Consider the following 19,476-nt stretch of genomic DNA (forward strand, 5'->3'; position numbering starts at 1 on the left):
CAAGCGTCGGCAATATAAATGCCTATTCTTGTCCACAAAGCGCGGTCAAGTATAGGACATGTTATATTTTTTTTGTGGGGCCGCGGACGGAGCCACGTATGCGGACAGCACACGGAGTGCTGTCCGCATCTTTTGCGGCCCCATTGAAATGAATGGGTCTGCATCCGAGCTGCCAAAAGGGCGGCTCGGATGCGGACCCAAACAACGGTCGTGTGCATGAGGCCTAAGGAGAATAGCAGAAACTCCTAATGCTGGCCATACATGTAATGATTGCGGAGACCCTCAAATGCCAGGGCAGTACAAACACTCCACAAATGACCCCATTTTGGAAAGAAGACACCCCAAGGTATTCACTGAGGGGCATATTGAGTCCATGAAAGATTGAACTTTTTGTCACAAGTTAGCGGAAAGGGAGACTTTGTGAGAAAAAACAAAAAAAAATCAATTTCCGCTAACTTGTGCCAAAAAAAAAAATCTTCTATGAACTCGCCATGCCCCTTACGGAATACCTTGGGGTGTTTTATTTCCAAAATGGGGTCACTTGTGGGGTATTTATACTGCCCTGGCATTTTAGGGCCCTAAAACGTGAGAAGAAGTCTGGAATCCAAATGTCTAAAAATGCCCTCCTAATAGGTACTCGTTGGACTTTCAGCCCCTTTGCGCATCTTGGCTGCAAAAAAGTGTCACACATGTGGTATCGTCGTACTCAGGAGAAGAAGGGCAATGCGTTTTGGGGTGTCTTTTTACATATACCCATGCTGGGTGAGAGAAATATCTCTATAAGATAGGGCCAGGGGCTATCCATAGTATTTAGTATATTGGGCAGACTGGATGGGCCAAATGGTTCTTATCTGCCGACACATTCTATGTTTCTATGTTTCTATGTTTCTATTCTATGTTTCTATGTAAATTGACAACTTAGTATAAAAAAATGGGAAAAGTTGTCATTTACAGAGATATTTCTCTCACCCAGCATGGGTATATGTAAAAATACACTCCAAAACACATTGCCCTACTTCTCTTGAGTATGGCGATACCACATGTGTGACATTTTTTTGCAGCCTAGGTGCGCAAAGGGGCCCAAATTCCAATGAGTACTTTTAGGATTTCACAGGGCATTTTTGATGCATTTGGATTCCAAACTACTTCTCACACTTTAGGGCCCCTAAAATGCCAGGGCAGTATAAATACCCCACAAATTTCGTGACGGGTATGGCGAGTTCATGTAAAATTTTATTTTTTAGCACAAGTTAGTGGAATATGAGACTTTGTAAGAGAAAAAAAAAATAATAATAATTTTCCGCTAACTTGTGGCAAAAAAAAATATTCTAGGAACTCGCCATGCCCCTCACGGAATACCTTGGGGTGTCTTCTTTCCAAAATGGGGTCACTTGTGGGGTATTTATACTGCCCTGGTATTTTAGGGGCCCTAAAGCGTGAGAAGTAGTTTGGAATCCAAATGCATAAAAAATGCCCTGTGAAATCCTAAAGGTACTCATTGGAATTTGGGCCCCTTTGTGCACCTAGGCTGCAAAAAAGTGTCACACATGTGGTATCGCCCTACTCAGGAGAAGTAGGGAAATATGTTTTGGGGTGTATTTTTACATATACCCATACTGTGTGTGAGAAATATCTCTATAAAAGACAACTTTTAAAAAAAATGTATACAAAGTTGTCAATTTACTGAGATATTTCTCTCACCCAGCATGGGTATATGTAAAAATACACCCCACAACACATTGCCCTACTTCTCCTGAGTACGGCGATACCACATGTGTGACACTTTTTTGCAGCCTAGGTGCGTAAAGGGGCCGAAAGTCCAACGAGTACCTTTAGGCTTTACATGGTTGCTCACATTTTAGCCCCGCCCAAAATGCCAGAACAGTAAACACACCCCACAAATGACCCCATTTCAGAAAGTAGACACCCCAAGGTATTCACTGAGGGGCACAATTAGTCTATGGGAGATTTTATTTATTTTTGCCAGAAGTTAGCAGAAATGGAAACTTTATTTTATTTTATTTTTTCTCAGAAAGTGTCATTTTCCGCTAACTTATGAAAAAAAATTAAATCATACATGAACTCACCATGCCCCTCCACGAATACTTTGGGGTGTCTTCTTTCTAAAATGGGGTCATTTGGGGGGTATTTATACTATCCTGGCATTCTAGCACCTCAAGAAACATGACAGGTGCTCAGAAAGTCAGAGCTGCTTCAAAATGCGGAAATTTACATTTTTGTACCATAGTTTGTAAATGCTATAACTTTTGCGCAAACCAATAAATATACACTTATTGGATTTTTTTTTATCAAAGACATGTAGCACAATAAATTCTGACACAAACTTGTATAGAAATGTAATTATATTTGAACAATTTAACCAGAGAAAGTTAAAAATACATTTTTTTTGAGAAAATTGCGGCCTATTTTGATTAATATCGGAAAAACTGAAAATCTTAGCAGCAATCAAATACTACCAAAAGAAAGCTGTATTTGTGAGAAGAAAAGGAGGTAAAATTCATTTGGGTGGTAAGTTGTATGACCGAGCAATAAACTGTGAAAGTAGTGTAGTGCAGAATTGTAAAAAGGGGTCTGGTCATTAAGGGGGTTTAAGCTAGGGGAGCTGAGGTGGTTAATGTTTGTCTGAGGAATATTCTGCCATGCTGAATGCACTTGGACACACAGATCATCAAGATCCGCTGCTAACAGCTTCCTTTGTAAGTGCTGACCAATGACATCCAAGATGTGCTCAACGGGAGATAAGTCCCTGGATTCCGTTTCTCAGTTTGTGATAAGTGTCGATGCCACCAATTGCATTTAGGTGCTTGAACATTTGATCATTTTCAGATCTTAGTGACACTGCTACTTCATTGATTTTCATACCCTTCTTGTGCTTCTACATGTTGCAGATTCAATGTTGAGGAGTTCAGGTTGAGAGAAAAAACCTTGCAGGTGACGACAATGAGCTTAGAGGAAGCTCCTACCAGGGCAAAGAGAATATGAAATCTGCCAAAATAACCCGCACAAGGCATGATGGGAGTAATATTCAGAATAAAATAAATTACCTGATTTATATTTTCACGTATTTCATACTTTAAACTGTGTAGTACAGGTACTAACATATCACCAAGGACAATTTTGAGTATCCGGCGGGGGAGCAGCCTGCCGGATCCGTGCTACCGCTAGTGCACCGTGCCGTAGTTTTATTCCAGCACAGCATGTTTGCTGTGCTGTGCTCAGAATAGGGCCGGAGTGGACTTCCGGCTGCACGGTGCACTAGCGGTAGCATGGATCCGGCAGGCTGTTCCCCCACCGGAACAGCCTGCCGGAGAAGGCTACCGCTAGTGTGAAAGTCGCCTAACTCATAAGTAACTTCTCTTCAGGATGGGTGGCAATATGAATGAGATGTTAGAATGATGGACGGTAATGTTGGACTGGGGTTTCTTAGTCTTTCCAGGGGAGAAAATTTAGAAAGCCTACCCTCCATTAGTACAGGGGATAAATGTCCTTTGGTGTTTTGGGTGGGCTAGTCCAACTCTATCAAATTAATCTGCTAAATGTAGAGCTTAAACGGGTTCTCCGGGATTTAAGAAAATGAAAATACTTAAATATTACTTTATTATAAATATATTCCCAAATACCTTTCATTAATTATAATGGCTCGTATTGTCTAGGGAGCAATCATCAAGTGAAATAAAATGGCTGCCATCCTATTAGTACACATAAAACCTGTCCTAATCACACAGAACAAGTTACTTCAAGACATTATGCTAAAGAGCGCCTCATCCTCCTCTCTGCTCCTCTTGTCAGGGATTATGATCCTGAATACAGTTTAATATGATCTTCAGCTGAATCTCTGTAGAAATCAAGTTTATGAGGAGACATGAAGTAGAGAAAGGAGGTGGGGATGTGACTGATGAGCAGTAGCACTTGTATGCAGTCTACATTACCACAGCCTCACATTACCACAGTCTGTCCTGTATGTCCTCTCTGTACTTCATGTCTCCTCATGAACTCCCTTCCTACAGAGATTCAGCTAAAGATCTTATCATCTGTATTCAGGATCATAATCCCTGACAATTAGAGCAGAGAGTAGGATGTGTGATAAGGACAGGTTTTGTGTGTGCTAATAGGACAGTGGCCATTTTGTTTCTCCTAATGATTGCTCCCTAGATAAAACAAGCCATTATAACTAATGAAAGATATTTGGAAATATATTTATAATAAAGTAATATTTAAGTATTTTCATTTTCTAAATTCCCGGAGAACCCCTTTAAGGAAGACTATTCTGTGAAAAACTAGTGATACCAGTTTTACAAAAAACAGTAAAAAAAAAAAATCTTTATATCTCAGAAATGTTGATCCCAAGACACAAGATAAGGGTGTGAAAGATCGTCGCTGAAGGTCTAAGATCCAATGAAATATAAGATGCGCAAGAGCCAATGAATTCCCTTTGCAAAATAAAATAGTCTTAATATAAAACTTTTAAATTCAACCATGTAAGAAGGTACCTGGAATCATCGTGGATGGAAGGTATGTATCACCGAGGTTCCTGGCCTCGGTGAAGTAAGAGCCGGTATTTTATGTGTCAGCAGCAGTTATTCCTAATTGACACCTAAAGATTTAACATGGCTGTTATAGCTGATCCTGAAAGGCTCTTACTGGGAGTAGTCAAAGTGCTAAGTGGGTGACTACTCCCCATGTTCCAGGCCGGGTTTTGCCGGGCATAAAAACCAGCCAGCACTGCCAGGTGTGGTGGAATTACCTGCCTCTGACAGTGGAGCTCAGGAGTTCGTGTGCTGTGAACTGAGGGCTGTGCTGGGATTTGAGGCTTGAGCCGGGCTGAAGGACTCAGGCCCCTCTAAAGGCGAACAGGCCGCCTATGAGCTAGATGAGGCAGAACTGCTAACAGGGTGTGAATTAACACCCAGAAGAAAAGGTGACTTTTATTGTTTATGGACTTTCCTTGTGTGTGAACAAACACCAAGCCACCTGCGTTTTATGATACACCTTATCTGCATTTTGTTAAACACCAATGTGTGAATAAACACCGCTGTTTGATTCAAGAACTGTGTACTTTGCCTCTATACTGCATCCGCTAGTCCTAACTACCACAGCGAATCCCCTTAACTATCATAATCAAAGATACTCAAAGATCTTCATGACCAGATTCTGGAAGCTCTATCATCAATGTTGAATGTCTAGATGCCACGTGAATATAGTTAATAATTTTTGTTGTTCTCTTTGTATGCCCAAGACATGTCACCAATAAGATCTAATAGGTTATTTGTGAATAAATCCATAAGAAATATTAATGACAAGTGATTGGCTCCAAAATCACTTCAAAGCAGGTTCTGATGGACATTTAAGATATTGTATTGGTAACCATTTTTGTGTCAGAGCCAGAGCCCACCAGAAGATCCCTCTTGGTAATCCTGTGATTCTCCAGTTAGCCAGGCCAACCCTTTGGTACTCATGTGATCCTCCAGTTACCCAGTGAATCCTTACCCTAACAAACTATTTTGGCATATTTAAAGTTTTAGACAAAATGTGTGATCAAAAAGTGTATCAAAAAGTTTCAAGACAATGGACAGATCAAAAATGTTTCCTATTGGTTTGCTTCTATAAAAGGTTAAGGAGAGAGTAGTTCTCAAGGCATGAACAGTTGGTAGAGGTAGAAGGAGTGGTCCATGGAAGATTTGGCTATAGATATATCACATACAGTACTTGAATCTTTTGACTTGTATACTTCAGTCTGTATTCATTAACACTAAGTTCAGAATCATCACCGCACCACTGACAGTGAGAACTATTGTGTCTGTAGGTGGTGTTTAAGATCCCTCAAGTTCAACTTTGTCAAACGTGAAGAACAGCCCAGTCCATTGTAATTAAGTAGAACAGCCAATTGTAATGAAAAAGAATGCTTCTTTTATTGAACAAAGTACAAACAATTTTTTTCTGTGTCTTGTCTTGTCCATGTTCTTGGTAAATGAAAATCGGTTTCTAATGCATACATATATATACACATAGCCAAAGTACAACCTTGGCGGTCCATACTGTAGTCCAGAAAAGATTGCAAATTGTAATTCCCTTTATGTAAACCAAATACAGTATCTCACTGCCTGTAGACCAGGATTCCTAAGCAAAGTCCCTGGCTTCTAAAGAAGGTCCCCAAATTAGAAGCAACATTTTTGAATTCATGCAAGAGAGTGTGGGGTGGTCAGGTTTGGCCCAACAACACATTCACCACTTTCTTGCAAATAAGGAATATTTTTCCCTGTATCCCAGCTATGACTTCCAAACTGAACAAACTACATATGTTATAGAAACCTGGGTAGATCCCAGAAATTGGAATATCTATCCCACCAGTCTGTTTAGTATGTCCATCATAAATGTATTAAAATAGGAAAGTGTTGCCCAAGCAACATTAATTAAGTTCCTTTTTTCCCCAAAATCTGGAGCAGAGCCTTTCCACTTACCATGTGTCAATTATTACATGTCATCTCATGTGGCAAAGGGGATGAAGTGTGACTGCTAGCTCTGCACCCCCAATAGCCATAACAGTTGTCATCAATGAAATCACTGTTTGAAGTAAAACCACTTTCATACCTAAACTGGAATCCAGGAATTTAGAATTTATAAAAAATTTAAAGCCACTAGAAGAACCATTGTGATAGAAATTATGAGTAACTATGAATATCTCCATGACCAAACCCAGGTAGGTTCTGGATATCAATGTTCATTATCTAGAATACTCTTTAATATAATTTTGTAATATTTAACTGGATACAAGGAACTTAGAAATTTATAATCAGCATTTATTCGGGAAGGATCATTTCCAAGTCCTCAAAAGGCCTCCTTTAAAGCTTGGCAAAGTTCATCTGTGAGATACCTTAAGAGAGTATGATGATCTTTATTACATGAAGCTTTCGAAGCCACTAGATAACCTTTGTGATCTAAATGACTCATAGATTATCTACAAATAGCTCCATGACCAGACCACAGTAGGTATTAGACATCATTGTCCATCGAGAACCCTCTTTAACATACCTTAGTAACATTTAAGTGCAAAACAAAAGTGGAATCTTATTAAACATGGAACCACTGATCTTGACTACCCTTAGAGATCTTAGAGAAATGGTCTGGAATTAAGAAAGTAGTGTGGCAATGCTACTAGGTCATGGGTATGGGATGGTGTTTCTATGACTATCCCAACCACTAGGCCACCATCACAAGTGCTAGAATAGAGATAACATTTGCTCTATAGGTGGGAAGTATAGTTCATACAGAGATCAAGTTTCTGTCCAAAAATGGATAAACCCTATATGTATAGTTTTTTCATCGTCTGACGACTCTAATTGGTTATTGGCCAATCATCATTCTCTTTGGTTGAGTTTAGGAAAATTAAATAAAATCTATACAGGGATAACCCGAGACCAAGTGAAATGAAAATGGTTGATTGTCTTTGGATGATGTAAAAAAAATTGCAAGATCTGAGATCTGAGAAAATTTCTAGGACGTTTCCAAGTGAAAAACAAAATCTAATTTATTTTTTAGTCTAAGATGTATTATGGTAAAAATGTAAGAAATTGATAAAATGTAAGAAATGGACTCCATTTTGCTTTATTTTATCACCTATAGGTGGCCCTGTTGTGGATGTTTCTTATTGACTAAAAGACCATTAAATATTTCATAGAAAGTGCCATGAATATTGTTGTCTGATAATTTAGGTCACAGTATAAATTTATTTTTAAAGGGATAGTAGACAATCTTTTGATGTCTCCTTGTGACCATTCCATCTTAAGACATGGTGACATATTGCTAAGGCTATGCCCTCACTACATGATCTTTGGGGGTCCAACCTTTGGGAACAAAGGGGCAGATTTTGTTATGCAGGTAAAAAAAAAAAAAGACCCCCTACTGATCAGAAAGTGAGAAACCCCTTTAAAATATGTTTTTACATTCTCAGAGAATACAGCAATAATATAACACCATTATATTCTCTATGAACATTCTCTATGAACATTCCAAACAGTTAAGGTACCTTAAAAGTGTTGTTCAATTGGAAAATAAAATAAACAAAATGAAAAAATTCTCACTGATTCTTCACTGCTCTTTCCAGTGTTTCCTCCAGTGTTTCCTGGGTCACTTGCTGGTCCCTATTTCTTGGACCCTCTCGATACAAGAAAGCACAGGCTCAGTTGGTGGCTGGCTGGAAGATCACATTTCTTGTCTCAAGAGGGAACAGAAAGTAGAGACCACTGGGGAGACTCAGAAGGTCTCCAAATGGGAGTGACTAGTGAGACCAGTCAGATTAGTATTCTTTCTTTACTTTTTTACGTTCTTCTGCCCCTTAGAGTTTTTCACAGTTGGACAACCTCTTTAAAGCACACAATCCCTGGACATAACCTTTTACAGTTGTTTAAACTCTTTTTTACCAAAAATCTATAACAGAGAACAAGAGCTTTATGAAAATTCTATAGACACACATTCCATGACAAAATTTGTTGACTACTAAGGGAATTTTGTGTTAACATCAGTGCAATTGAAAGCTAGATTTCCAGCCTATAGTCACATCATGAAAATATTTTACAGAATTGGAATGTTCCAAATCAATTTAATTACCCATCATTGCCAAGACAAGGTTATCTGGCAAAGATACGCCCATCCCTGTTTCTTCCATAGTCTGATCTGTATCCACAGTTGTGCTACATTACATTTCCCTTGCTTTACATTTTAAGGTGGGTTTTTGAATCATAAAATCTTATATTTAAAGGGAGTCTGCCATCAGTTTTGACCATGCTAAACTGCTGCCAGCAACAAGTATGAGCTGGGAAAAAACATACCTTTTTTGGAAATTAAGTTATCAGGGGTAGTGTGAATGTGAAGTTTTACTCTGCGAGATTTTGCTCCTTTAATGATTTGTCCAGTTTTGGGGACATTTTTAACAACCCCTTTCAGCATGTTGCTCCCCACAGCCCTGTTCCAGCTCCCTGGCTCCTTTTTCTAGTCCTTAGGTCTGTGTTTTGCAAACTTCTAAACAGATGGTGTCACATACGGCCAATGACTGGCCTCAGTAGAGAGGTATCTCCAAGCAGCAGATCACTGCTGGGTCATGTGGGGCTTGGGGTCAAGTCACACTGAGGCAGGCACATAATTTGCTACATGAACCCATCTGTCCACAAGATTACAAAAATGGATTGGAAGTCCAGAGAAGGAAACCAGGAAACTGTAAAGAATGGCACTCACTGGATGCGATATCTTTATTTTATTTGTCACATGAAGAACAACTGTGACGCGTTTTGGCTAGTAAGGTGAGCCTTTCTCAAACAGACCTGTCTGGTCTGTTTGAGAAAGGCTCACCTTACGAGTCAAAACGTGTCACAGTTGTTCTTCATGTAACAAATAAAAGAAAGATATCGCATCCAGTGAGTGTCGGTCTTGTCTTGTATAGCTTACATGGGAGATTGATCGGGGACACGTGCACCACGCCACTGAACAAACGGAGTGCCGACTGCACCATTGTTGGAACTGTGAAGAAGTGACAGGGAGCAACATGCAGCAGGTTTCTGTTTAAAAATCTCCAAAAACTGGAAACCCCTTAAAGGAGCAGAATCTAACAGAATACAACTTCATGTTCACACTACTCCAGATAGGAGTTCCACAAAATGTATGTTTGTACTGCACTCCTCACCCCCTACCCAGTGCTGTCCGCAGTTTAGCATGGATAAAAAGTCCTTTTCTAGATAAACTGTCTCTATGACAGACTTCAAAAATAAGGAATTTAATGCAATTGCCTAGTAGAGTTCTACCAGAGGGTGCAATTCCCTTAATAAACAGCCCCCAAAAGTGTCAACCAAGGGAGCTAAAAGAGGATGTCACATCCTCCAACAATGATAGACCACATTACCTGGCTTTACCTACCACCTAAAAACCCCATAACTGTTTTCTTGTTTTTCTAGGACAAACAATTCCCAAGCAATTGTTGCTGGTAGTTTCAGCTCCCAGTATGCTATTGTGGCTATGCAAAGTCAAGGTGGTATCATTCTCAACAATTAGTGAACCAGAGCTCAGTCTCTAGCCATTGAGGATCACGCCCTCTTGAGCACATGGACTGAAAAGGATTTTGGAAGCTTAACGATTGCTCGGAATTTGGGAACAGTGTGGCCTAGGAACAAAACCATCTCCAGAATATGTGGAGTGGCATCTACAGCCAGTTAAAGGTGGTCTCCATTACTGGAGGATGGGTATCATTTGATCTCTCTCAACTAGTTGAAAGGGATCATGTGATGCAATCTGTGCTATTTCTAAGGTTCTGTTCACACTTCATCATTGCCATCCACTGGGAAGATTTGCCAATGCATACCTCTGACGAAAGGCTCTGATAAGGCATACAGTGGCATACCGTATGTAGCTCATAGGACGCCATATACGGTGTGGTATACATTATTTTACTGCATTCCACTGCATGGAATGCTGTTGTCTACCATGCCATCTAATATACCAAAAAAAAAATACCTACTGGAACAGGCATACATGAAAGAGAGACATTTTCGGGAACCACCAGGTGAAAGAGGACCTCTGGATACTTTCAACATATGTACAAGGACTTTCTTGTCACATACCATATATTTCAAAGTGTGAATATGGCCTTGGGATTCCTGAAGTTCCCACCCTCTGTTTGGCATTATAGGGGACTATTACACCCCTACTATTGCCTCTTCAGGTATCACATTATAATTTGAGTCGTTGGTTCAAGAGGAAAGTCTAGACATTGCCCATGGCAACTGGTCAAATTATAGTTCTTATTTTTGCAACCTATTTGGTATAATCAACTGCTTCACTTGACTTTTGCCCCTTTTCTGATATTGAAACCCCCCTAGAGAGGAGCCAAAGGTGTAGTTGGGGGGATGGTCTGCATGTGATCTGGATGTTGGGTGTCTAGAAATGCCCTCTGCCTTCCGATGGTATTTGGATACAGGAATAGGGCATAAAAGGGAATATTTGCCCAGGTAAAGAAACAGGTAGCTAGCTGTGCCTCAATACATTACTATACTGTGGCAACTTCCTACATTTCTGATTCTTGTCCTGACTCCTGGACCCATTCACTGTTACAGAATCACATAGAAGACCTTAAAGGGGTTGCCCTGGATAAGAAAAACATGGTTGCTATCTTCCAAAAATAGTGCCACACCTGAACATTGGGTATTGATCCGCAATACCACCAACAACCTGTGGAAGAAAGCTTCCACGTTTTTCTAATCTAGGGCAATCACTTTAACAGAGTCCTTTTTTAAAACCTTTTTGGAACAAAAATACATAAGTAGTTCCCGAGAATCTCAGGGCTTGAAGCATTTGATAGAGCCAGTCCAGGCCACGTTCTTTTCTTTCCTGAGAATGAAACTATAGTCTCTTTCATATGAGGATCACAAGTGAGCGTGTTCCGAGCTCTGATCGCTGTCTCGGCTGTCGTCGTTGGCTAGTGAGTCAACTGTGTGCTGAAGGTTGGCAGCTCCAATCCCCGAAAGCTCAGATGGTAGTAAAGTTCCTTTTTTGACATTGACCAGTTCTTTTTCTCGTGCGGCGGCTCCCTGCTGACCTCCCTTCACTCGCTTCCACTTCATTCTGCGATTCTGAAACCAAACTTTCACCTTTATAGAAAGAAAATGGGAAAAGAAAATCAGTTTATTATGTAAAAAAAATTGTAGCAATAAACCTGCAACATTTTGATCTTGTGAAAGTGTGGGATTCTCTGGGACGTAAAACTCTTCACTGCAGATGATAGAACCAAATCCCTCATTTCTGGTTATATTGACCCCAGAGCTAACACTCTGATCCGTGTTGTACTGTAGTTACTGCACCTAAATTATCTATCTATACTGCTCCACGGCTAAGGATTCATACAATACAGACGGCAAATGTGTCTCTTCTCAGAATTTTGGATCGGTGGGTATTAGATTGATCGATAGATAGAAATGAGGTAGATAGAAATGAGGTAGATAGATAAATAGATAGATAATAGATAGATAGATAGATAGATAATGAATTGATACATAGATATGAGAGAGATAGATAGATAATAGATAGATAGGTAGATAGATAGATAGGTAGATAGATAGATAGATAGATAGATAGGTAGATAGATAGATAATGAATTGATACATAGATAATAGATAGATACTGTAGATAGATAGATAATAGATAGATAGATAGATAGATAGATATGAGATAGATAGATAGATAGATAGATAGATGATAGATAGATAGATAGATAGATAGATAGATAGATAGATAGATAATAGATAGATTTATACCCCTGCAGACTGAGGGTCGTACAGAAGGGACAACCTCTTTTAAGGTCACCAGTTTTTCAGCTTGTTACACTGTGTTCCAATAACAGAGCTCTATGGCAACAGCGGTGTGTAGTGGGCACCAGTAATCCCAGTCACCCTCATTACTGGAAACGTGAGGCCATACTGCGGCTGTTATTGATGTGGAGCATTTGTTGCTGTGAGCAGTGACCGGAGCTGTCAGATTCCTCGGTGGACGTCAGGGTGAAGCAGCTTCTGTTTCCGTCATTTACTTTTGCTCTACAGGCGGCGTCCCTCCAAGACAACATGTACTTGGAAGCTGGTCAGTGGGCACATTTCATGTTTTTCTGTGGCCTCCAGAGCACGCACTGCCCAGAAATTCTCACTGAAATGTAGGATTTCTTTTTGCTACAGAAGCGCGCTCCAAACCTAAGACTATGAAGTTGTGGCATGTTTGTTACGTCTATGAACAACCGTCAATTAAATCACAAAGTAAATTTAAAGGGAATGTGTCATCAGATAATGATCTATTGTTTGAATCACGTTTTTTACGTTTAACATATTTTTTAATAACTTTTGATGATATTTTTAATTTAATAAAATATCTATAAACAAAAACCATAAAATCCTGCAGTTTTCGCACTGGACCAATAAGCCTAATAATAGGCGCCACCTCTTGGTGTGTACAGATCACTTTACTGCAGTTATCTGCTCATCTCTCATTCTAATAGAGCAGCACGGTGGCTCAGTGGTTAGCATTGGTGGGGTCCTAGGTTCGAAACCGACCAAGGGCAACATCTGCATGTAGTTTGTAGGGTCTCCCTGAGTTTGCCTGGGTTTCCTCCAGGTTTTCCGGTTTGCTCCCACACTCCAAAGACAGACTGATAGGGACCTTACATTGTGAGCCCCATTGGGGACAGTTGGATGCTAATGTCTGTAAAGCGCTGCGGAATATAGTAGTAGCGCTATATAAGTACATAAAATAATTCTAACCCTGCCTGCAATTATATCAACTCTGTGTACAGATAAGACAGGATCCGCCATTCACAATAAGTGATTGTCAATTCTTATCTATTCCTTCCTTATACAATGTCCTCGGCACAGGTCACAGAGCATGCCCAGAAAACTCTCCCATAGAAGTGAATGATGTCCCCTCCAGCCCATGAGGCTGACGTAAATCAATTTTCTAAATGCTGTTAGAACAGCTTAGGCAAGATGGCCGCCCCCATAATCGTGTTCGGAGAAATAGAATTTAAAAAATCTGCAGTCAAAAAATAAAAACAGATTAGAAAGAAAGGAAATGTGTTGCCATCTGGTTTTAACTGGTAGAAATTTTTTTGATGAAACATTTCCTTCAAGGGATTTTTTAACAACATTTCAAAAATATAAAAATTCAAATCATCTTCCTTTCTCCATAATTAAAATAAAAGTAGATAAATATTGATAAAAAACAAAAAAAATCAGAGATAGTGTTTAGCGAATCGAGCTTCGGATCATAGATCCTAAGTCTATGTGCTCAAAACTGAACAAATGTATGGGCTCCGGCGAGGTAAATTCGTTATCACCGACTTCGAAAACCATTTCTAAACTTGGATTCAAAGTCGGCTTCTGATTTCTGCTTTAAAATAGTTTTCAAGCTTAAAAATCTAAGTTATTGTATGTCCTCCAGCGAGGTGAAATTTGTTGTCACAGAAGTCTCGCGGGACTTTGGTGACTACGAATTTCACCTCGCCGGAGGCCATACATTTTAATGCTGTACGGAGACGGGCCTCCGTACAGCATTGAAACGAAGTTTGGGAGCAAATCGACTTTAGATCTTGGATCCGAAGCTCGATTCGCTCAACACTAATCATAGGCATCGCCGTGTCCAAAAGCACACATACTATTAAAAAAATTAATGTATGGTGAATGTTGTATATTTTTTTTTAAATCTCAAAATGGCTGATTTTCCATTTTTTCGTTGCTTTACCTCCCCAAAAAATGTAATAAAAAGTGATCAAAAGTAATAAAAAAAAATTTATTTCCCCCCCCCAGAATTAAAACACAAGAAAAACTGTATAAATGTGGTATTACTGTACTGACCAGGAGAATAGGTCAGTTGTACCACAAAGTGAAATCTGTACGGCTTCCACAACATTTGGAATTTTTTCTCCCGCCCCCCCACTTAATTGCATGCAATAAATGGTGCCAATAGAAAGTACAACTTGTCCCGAAAATAAAGCCCTCGTGCAGCTGGATGAACGGAAAAAAAAAAGTTATGTCTGTGGGAAGGCAAAAATGGAAAATAGCCTGAAAGGGTTAAAAAAAGGTTCTCTTTTTTTCACAGTAATCAGTAAGTGTTCGATTCTCTTGCAGCGCCCCCACGGGAGAAATAATTATAGCAAAAAATAAATAAATAAACAATTCAATAATTACATTTTTTGCCATCATGTAATAGAATGGGAATCATATTTTTTACATTCTTGTCTAACGGTTATTTTGATGGATAAGAAGTTAGGGTTGCTTCGTCGGGCAGTATTTAATATATAAAAAATACATTTAAAAAATGGCAAAATGGTGTTTTTGATCATACTTCCTCCCAAAGGGTCTTTAGCTACACCCTGACTGTCATTATCAAGGCTGTCTTGGGACCAGTTAGACCCAACAGTATCATCATGTTATTCTGTATGGCACTGCATGCAAATCATTAGTGAAGGTGGAACTATCTGTGTGGTACCAGTATTTTTCAGGGGTACTGTTTCTGCAGTATAGTATTGGGGAGCACAGTGGGCACAGTATTAATAGTGGCAGGATGGGGTCTTCAGAAGGTGGGAGGATGGGGTCTTGAAAAGGTGGGGAGGAGGATGGAAAAGTGGGAAACTAAGATATCTCTTTGTCAAATTCTGCAGAAACAAGAGATGGCTGAAAGAAATCATCATGGTGGTCTGGTCTGAGTGGAGAAGATGAGGAAAGAAGAGCATCTACATCAGAGGAGACATCACTGGATGTAAGAGGTATGGGGCGCTGTCTTACCCGGTATGTTTTGTAGAGCTGTATGTAATGTTTTCCAAACAGTAAGGCTGTAGGGAAGGGGTTAGGTCGAGAATTTGGCAAGGGGGGGGGGGTGCCATTTCAATTTTTGCGTCAGGCAGCAAAAATACTAGGAGCACCCCTGACCTTTGCCACAAATCACAGAGGGAAGGGGGACCCTCAAAACTGAACTCTTGCACCAGGGGCCATGAGTCTTTAGATACTGTATGCAACTGACTGTCAATATCAAAGCTGTGTTGGGATCAGTTAGACTCAACAGTATCGTCATGCGACCCAGAAATTGATTGACATGCCTAATGGAGGTAGCAGTAATGACTGTACTAGCTTTCCACTCACACACAGCTTGGAAAGGAAGGAATTGAAAATTTGTGTTTTTGCCTTACACAAGTCATGACAACCTCAACGATCAGTTGATTTAAAGTTCCATGTTGCTGCAATGGCCTTTCACCTTGAATCATTGCCAGGAGCAGCTCTGCACATTTCCTAGTGGCTAAGTCTGGTATAGCAGATGAGTTTCATTCACTTAAATGGACTGTCAACTTTTTACTATGGATGACCTATTCTCGGGATAGGTCATCAGTATCAGATTGGCTGCAGTCAGACTACATATTATTATATTCTGTACATAGGAGCAGTATTATAGTAGTTATAATCTTGTACATAGCAGTATTATAGTAGTTATATTCTTGTACATAGGAGCAGTATTATAGTAGTTATATTCTTGTACATAGGAGGCAGTATTATAGTAGTTATATTCTTGTACATAGGAGCAGTATTATAGTAGTTATATTCTTGTACATAGGAGCAGTATTATAGTAGTTATATTCTTGTACATAGGAGCAGTATTATAGTAGTTATATTCTTGTACATAGGAGCAGTATTATAGTAGTTATATTCTTGTACATAGGAGCAGTATTATAGTAGTTATATTCTTGTACATAGGAGCAGTATTATAGCAGTTATATTCTTGTACATAGGAGCAGTATTATAGTAGTTATATTCTTGTACATAGGAGCAGTATTATAGTAGTTATATTCTTGTACATAGGAGCAGTATTATAGTAGTTATATTCTTGTACATAGGAGCAGTATTATAGTAGTTATATTCTTGTACATAGGAGCAGTATTATAGTAGTTATATTCTTGTACATTATAGGAGGCAGTATTATAGTAGTTATATTCTTGTACATAGGAGCAGTATTATAGTAGTTATATTCTTGTACATAGGAGCAGTATTATAGTAGTTATATTCTTGTATATAGGAGGCAGTATTATAGTAGTTATATTCTTGTACATAGGAGGCAGTATTATAGTAGTTATATTCTTGTACATAGGAGACAGTATTATAGTAGTTACCATATTTTTCGCCCTATAAGACGCACCGGCCCTAGGTTTAACCACCTAGGTTTTTGAGGAGGAAAATAAGAAAAAATTTTTTTTTACCAAAAGGTGTGCTTTTGGTGGGTTTTGAACTAATAGTGGTCTATGCATGACACTACTATGGGAGATCTGTGGATGGCACTGTTATGGGCAGGATGTGTGGGTGGCACTGTTATGGGGGGGATCTGTGGATGGCACTGTTATGGGGGGGATCTGAGGGGGGCACTGTTATGGGGGATCTGTGGATGGCACTGTTATGGAGGGATATGTGGATAGCACTATTATGGGGGGATCTGAGGGGGGCACTGTTATGGGGGATCTGTGGATGGCACTGTTATGGGGGGTGATCTGTCGATGGCACTGTTATGGGGGGGTGATCTGTGGATGGCACTGTTATGGGGGGGTCATCTGTGGATGGCACTGTTATGGAGGGGGATCTGTGGATGTCACTTTTATGGGGGGTGGATCTGTGGATGGCACTGCTATATATGTGTCACCCACAGATCCCCACCCCATAACAGTGCCATCCACATATCCCCCACCCCATAATAGTGGCATCCACAGATGCAGTAATATACCGAAGCTAAACCTGTGGGAGGGGCCAGTGGCATGCAAATGCTGCGGGGCCGGTGCGGCCACTGTACTCCGGCCCCGCCGTTCACTTACTGCTTTATTGCCTAAACCTTTTATAATAATAACTTTAATAGAAGTTCCGATCCCCAGCCCCATCTGTACTACTTACTAAATGTCCTGTAGCAGGCAGAGCAGGGTGGGCGGCGGCCGTAACTCACTGATGTCACGTGCCTGCGCTGCCTACTTCATTCATAAAGTAGGCGGCGCAGGCACGTGACATCAGTGAGTTACAGCCGGCCGCCCGCCCTGCTCTGCCTGCTACATCACATTTAGTAAGTAGTACAGATGGGGCTGAGGATCGGAACTTCAATTAAAGTTATTATTATAAAAGGTTTAGGCAATAAGGAAGTGAGTGAGCAGCGGAGCCGGAGTACAGTGACCGCACCGGCCCCACAGCATTTGCATGACACCTGCTTCTCCTCCCTCCCCCCTCCAGCTGATACATCGCAGTCTGCGATGCTGCAGCATCGCAGACTGCGATGTAAAATGGCAGCATTCGCCCCATAAGACGCAGGGGCATTTTCCCCCACTTTTGGGGGGGGGGGGGGGGAGTGCGTCTTATGGGGCGAAAAATATGGTATATTCTTGTACATAGGATCAGTATTATAGTAGTTATATTCCTGTACATAGGAGGCAGTATTATAGTGGTTATATTCTTCTACATAGGAGCAGTATTATAGTAGTTATATTCTTCTACATAGGAGCAGTATTATAGTAGTTATATTCTTGTACATAGGAGCAGTATTATAGTAGTTATATTCTTGTACATAGGAACAGTATTATAGTAGTTATATTCTTGTACATAGGAGCAGTATTATAGTAGTTATATTCTTGTACACAGGAGCAGTATTATAGTAGTTATATTCTTGTACATAGGAGCAGTATTATAGTAGTTATATTCTTGTACATAGGAGGCAGTATTATAGTAGTTATATTCTTGTACATAGGGGCAGTATTATAGTAGTTATATTCTTGTACATAGGAGCAGTATTATAGTAGTTATATTCTTGTACATTGGAGGCAGTATTATAATAGTTATATTCTTGTACATAGGAGGCAGTATTATAGTAGTTATATTCTTGTACATAGGAGGCAGTATTATAGTAGTTATATTCTTGTACATAGGAGCAGTATTATGGTAGTTATATTCTTGTACATATGGAGCAGTATTATAGTAGTTATATTCTTGTACATTGGAGGCAGTATTATAATAGTTATATTCTTGTACATAGGAGGCAGTATTATAGTAGTTATATTCTTGTACATAGGAGGCAGTATTATAGTAGTTATATTCTTGTATATAGGAGGCAGTATTATAGTAGGTATATTCTTGTACATAGGAGGCAGTATTATAGTAGTTATATTCTTGTACATAGGGGCAGTATTATAGTAGTTATATTCTTGTACATAGGAGCAGTATTATGGTAGTTATATTCTTGTACATATGGAGCAGTATTATAGTAGTTATATTCTTGTACATTGGAGGCAGTATTATAATAGTTATATTCTTGTACATAGGAGGCAGTATTATAGTAGTTATATTCTTGTACATAGGAGGCAGTATTATAGTAGTTATATTCTTGTATATAGGAGGCAGTATTATAGTAGGTATATTCTTGTACATAGGAGGCAGTATTATAGTAGTTATATTCTTGTACATATGGAGCAGTATTATAGTAGTTATATTCTTGTACATAGGAGGCAGTATTATAGTAGTTATATTCTTGTACATAGGAGGCAGTATTATAGTAGTTATATTCTTGTACATAGGAGCAGTATTATAGTAGTTATATTCTTGTACATAGGAGGCAGTATTATAGTAGTTATATTCTTGTACATAGGGGCAGTATTATAGTAGTTATATTCTTGTACATAGGAGCAGTATTATAGTAGTTATATTCTTGTACATTGGAGGCAGTATTATAATAGTTATATTCTTGTACATAGGAGGCAGTATTATAGTAGTTATATTCTTGTACATAGGAGGCAGTATTATAGTAGTTATATTCTTGTACATAGGAGCAGTATTATGGTAGTTATATTCTTGTACATATGGAGCAGTATTATAGTAGTTATATTCTTGTACATTGGAGGCAGTATTATAATAGTTATATTCTTGTACA

At 39.4% G+C, this 19,476-nt stretch overlaps 1 protein-coding gene and 1 long non-coding RNA gene across 2 annotated transcripts in view; both read right to left on the reverse strand.

The window, feature by feature from the left end:
* Positions 1–6,679: 6,679 nt before the first annotated feature.
* LOC121000696 lies at positions 6,680–8,716 on the reverse strand. The gene is made up of 3 exons (XR_005778880.1): positions 7,915–8,716; positions 7,351–7,352; positions 6,680–6,690 (listed from the first exon to the last, which is right to left on the reverse strand). It is a non-coding gene; the product is annotated as an uncharacterized LOC121000696 (long non-coding RNA).
* A 54-nt stretch (positions 8,717–8,770) lies between these two features.
* MEOX2 (mesenchyme homeobox 2) overlaps positions 8,771–19,476 on the reverse strand; it is an 81,653-nt gene continuing 70,947 nt past the window's right edge. The window contains exons 3-4 of the mRNA XM_040431291.1: positions 11,314–11,651; positions 8,771–11,272 (exon numbers count right to left, since the gene is read on the reverse strand). Of these exons, the coding sequence (XP_040287225.1) occupies positions 11,427–11,651 (225 nt within the window). The 3' untranslated portion in view covers positions 8,771–11,272; positions 11,314–11,426. The remainder of the gene's footprint in view (positions 11,273–11,313; positions 11,652–19,476) is intronic.

Source organism: Bufo bufo, chromosome 5, assembly GCF_905171765.1.
Source record: "Bufo bufo chromosome 5, aBufBuf1.1, whole genome shotgun sequence".
Lineage (NCBI taxonomy): Eukaryota > Metazoa > Chordata > Amphibia > Anura > Bufonidae > Bufo > Bufo bufo.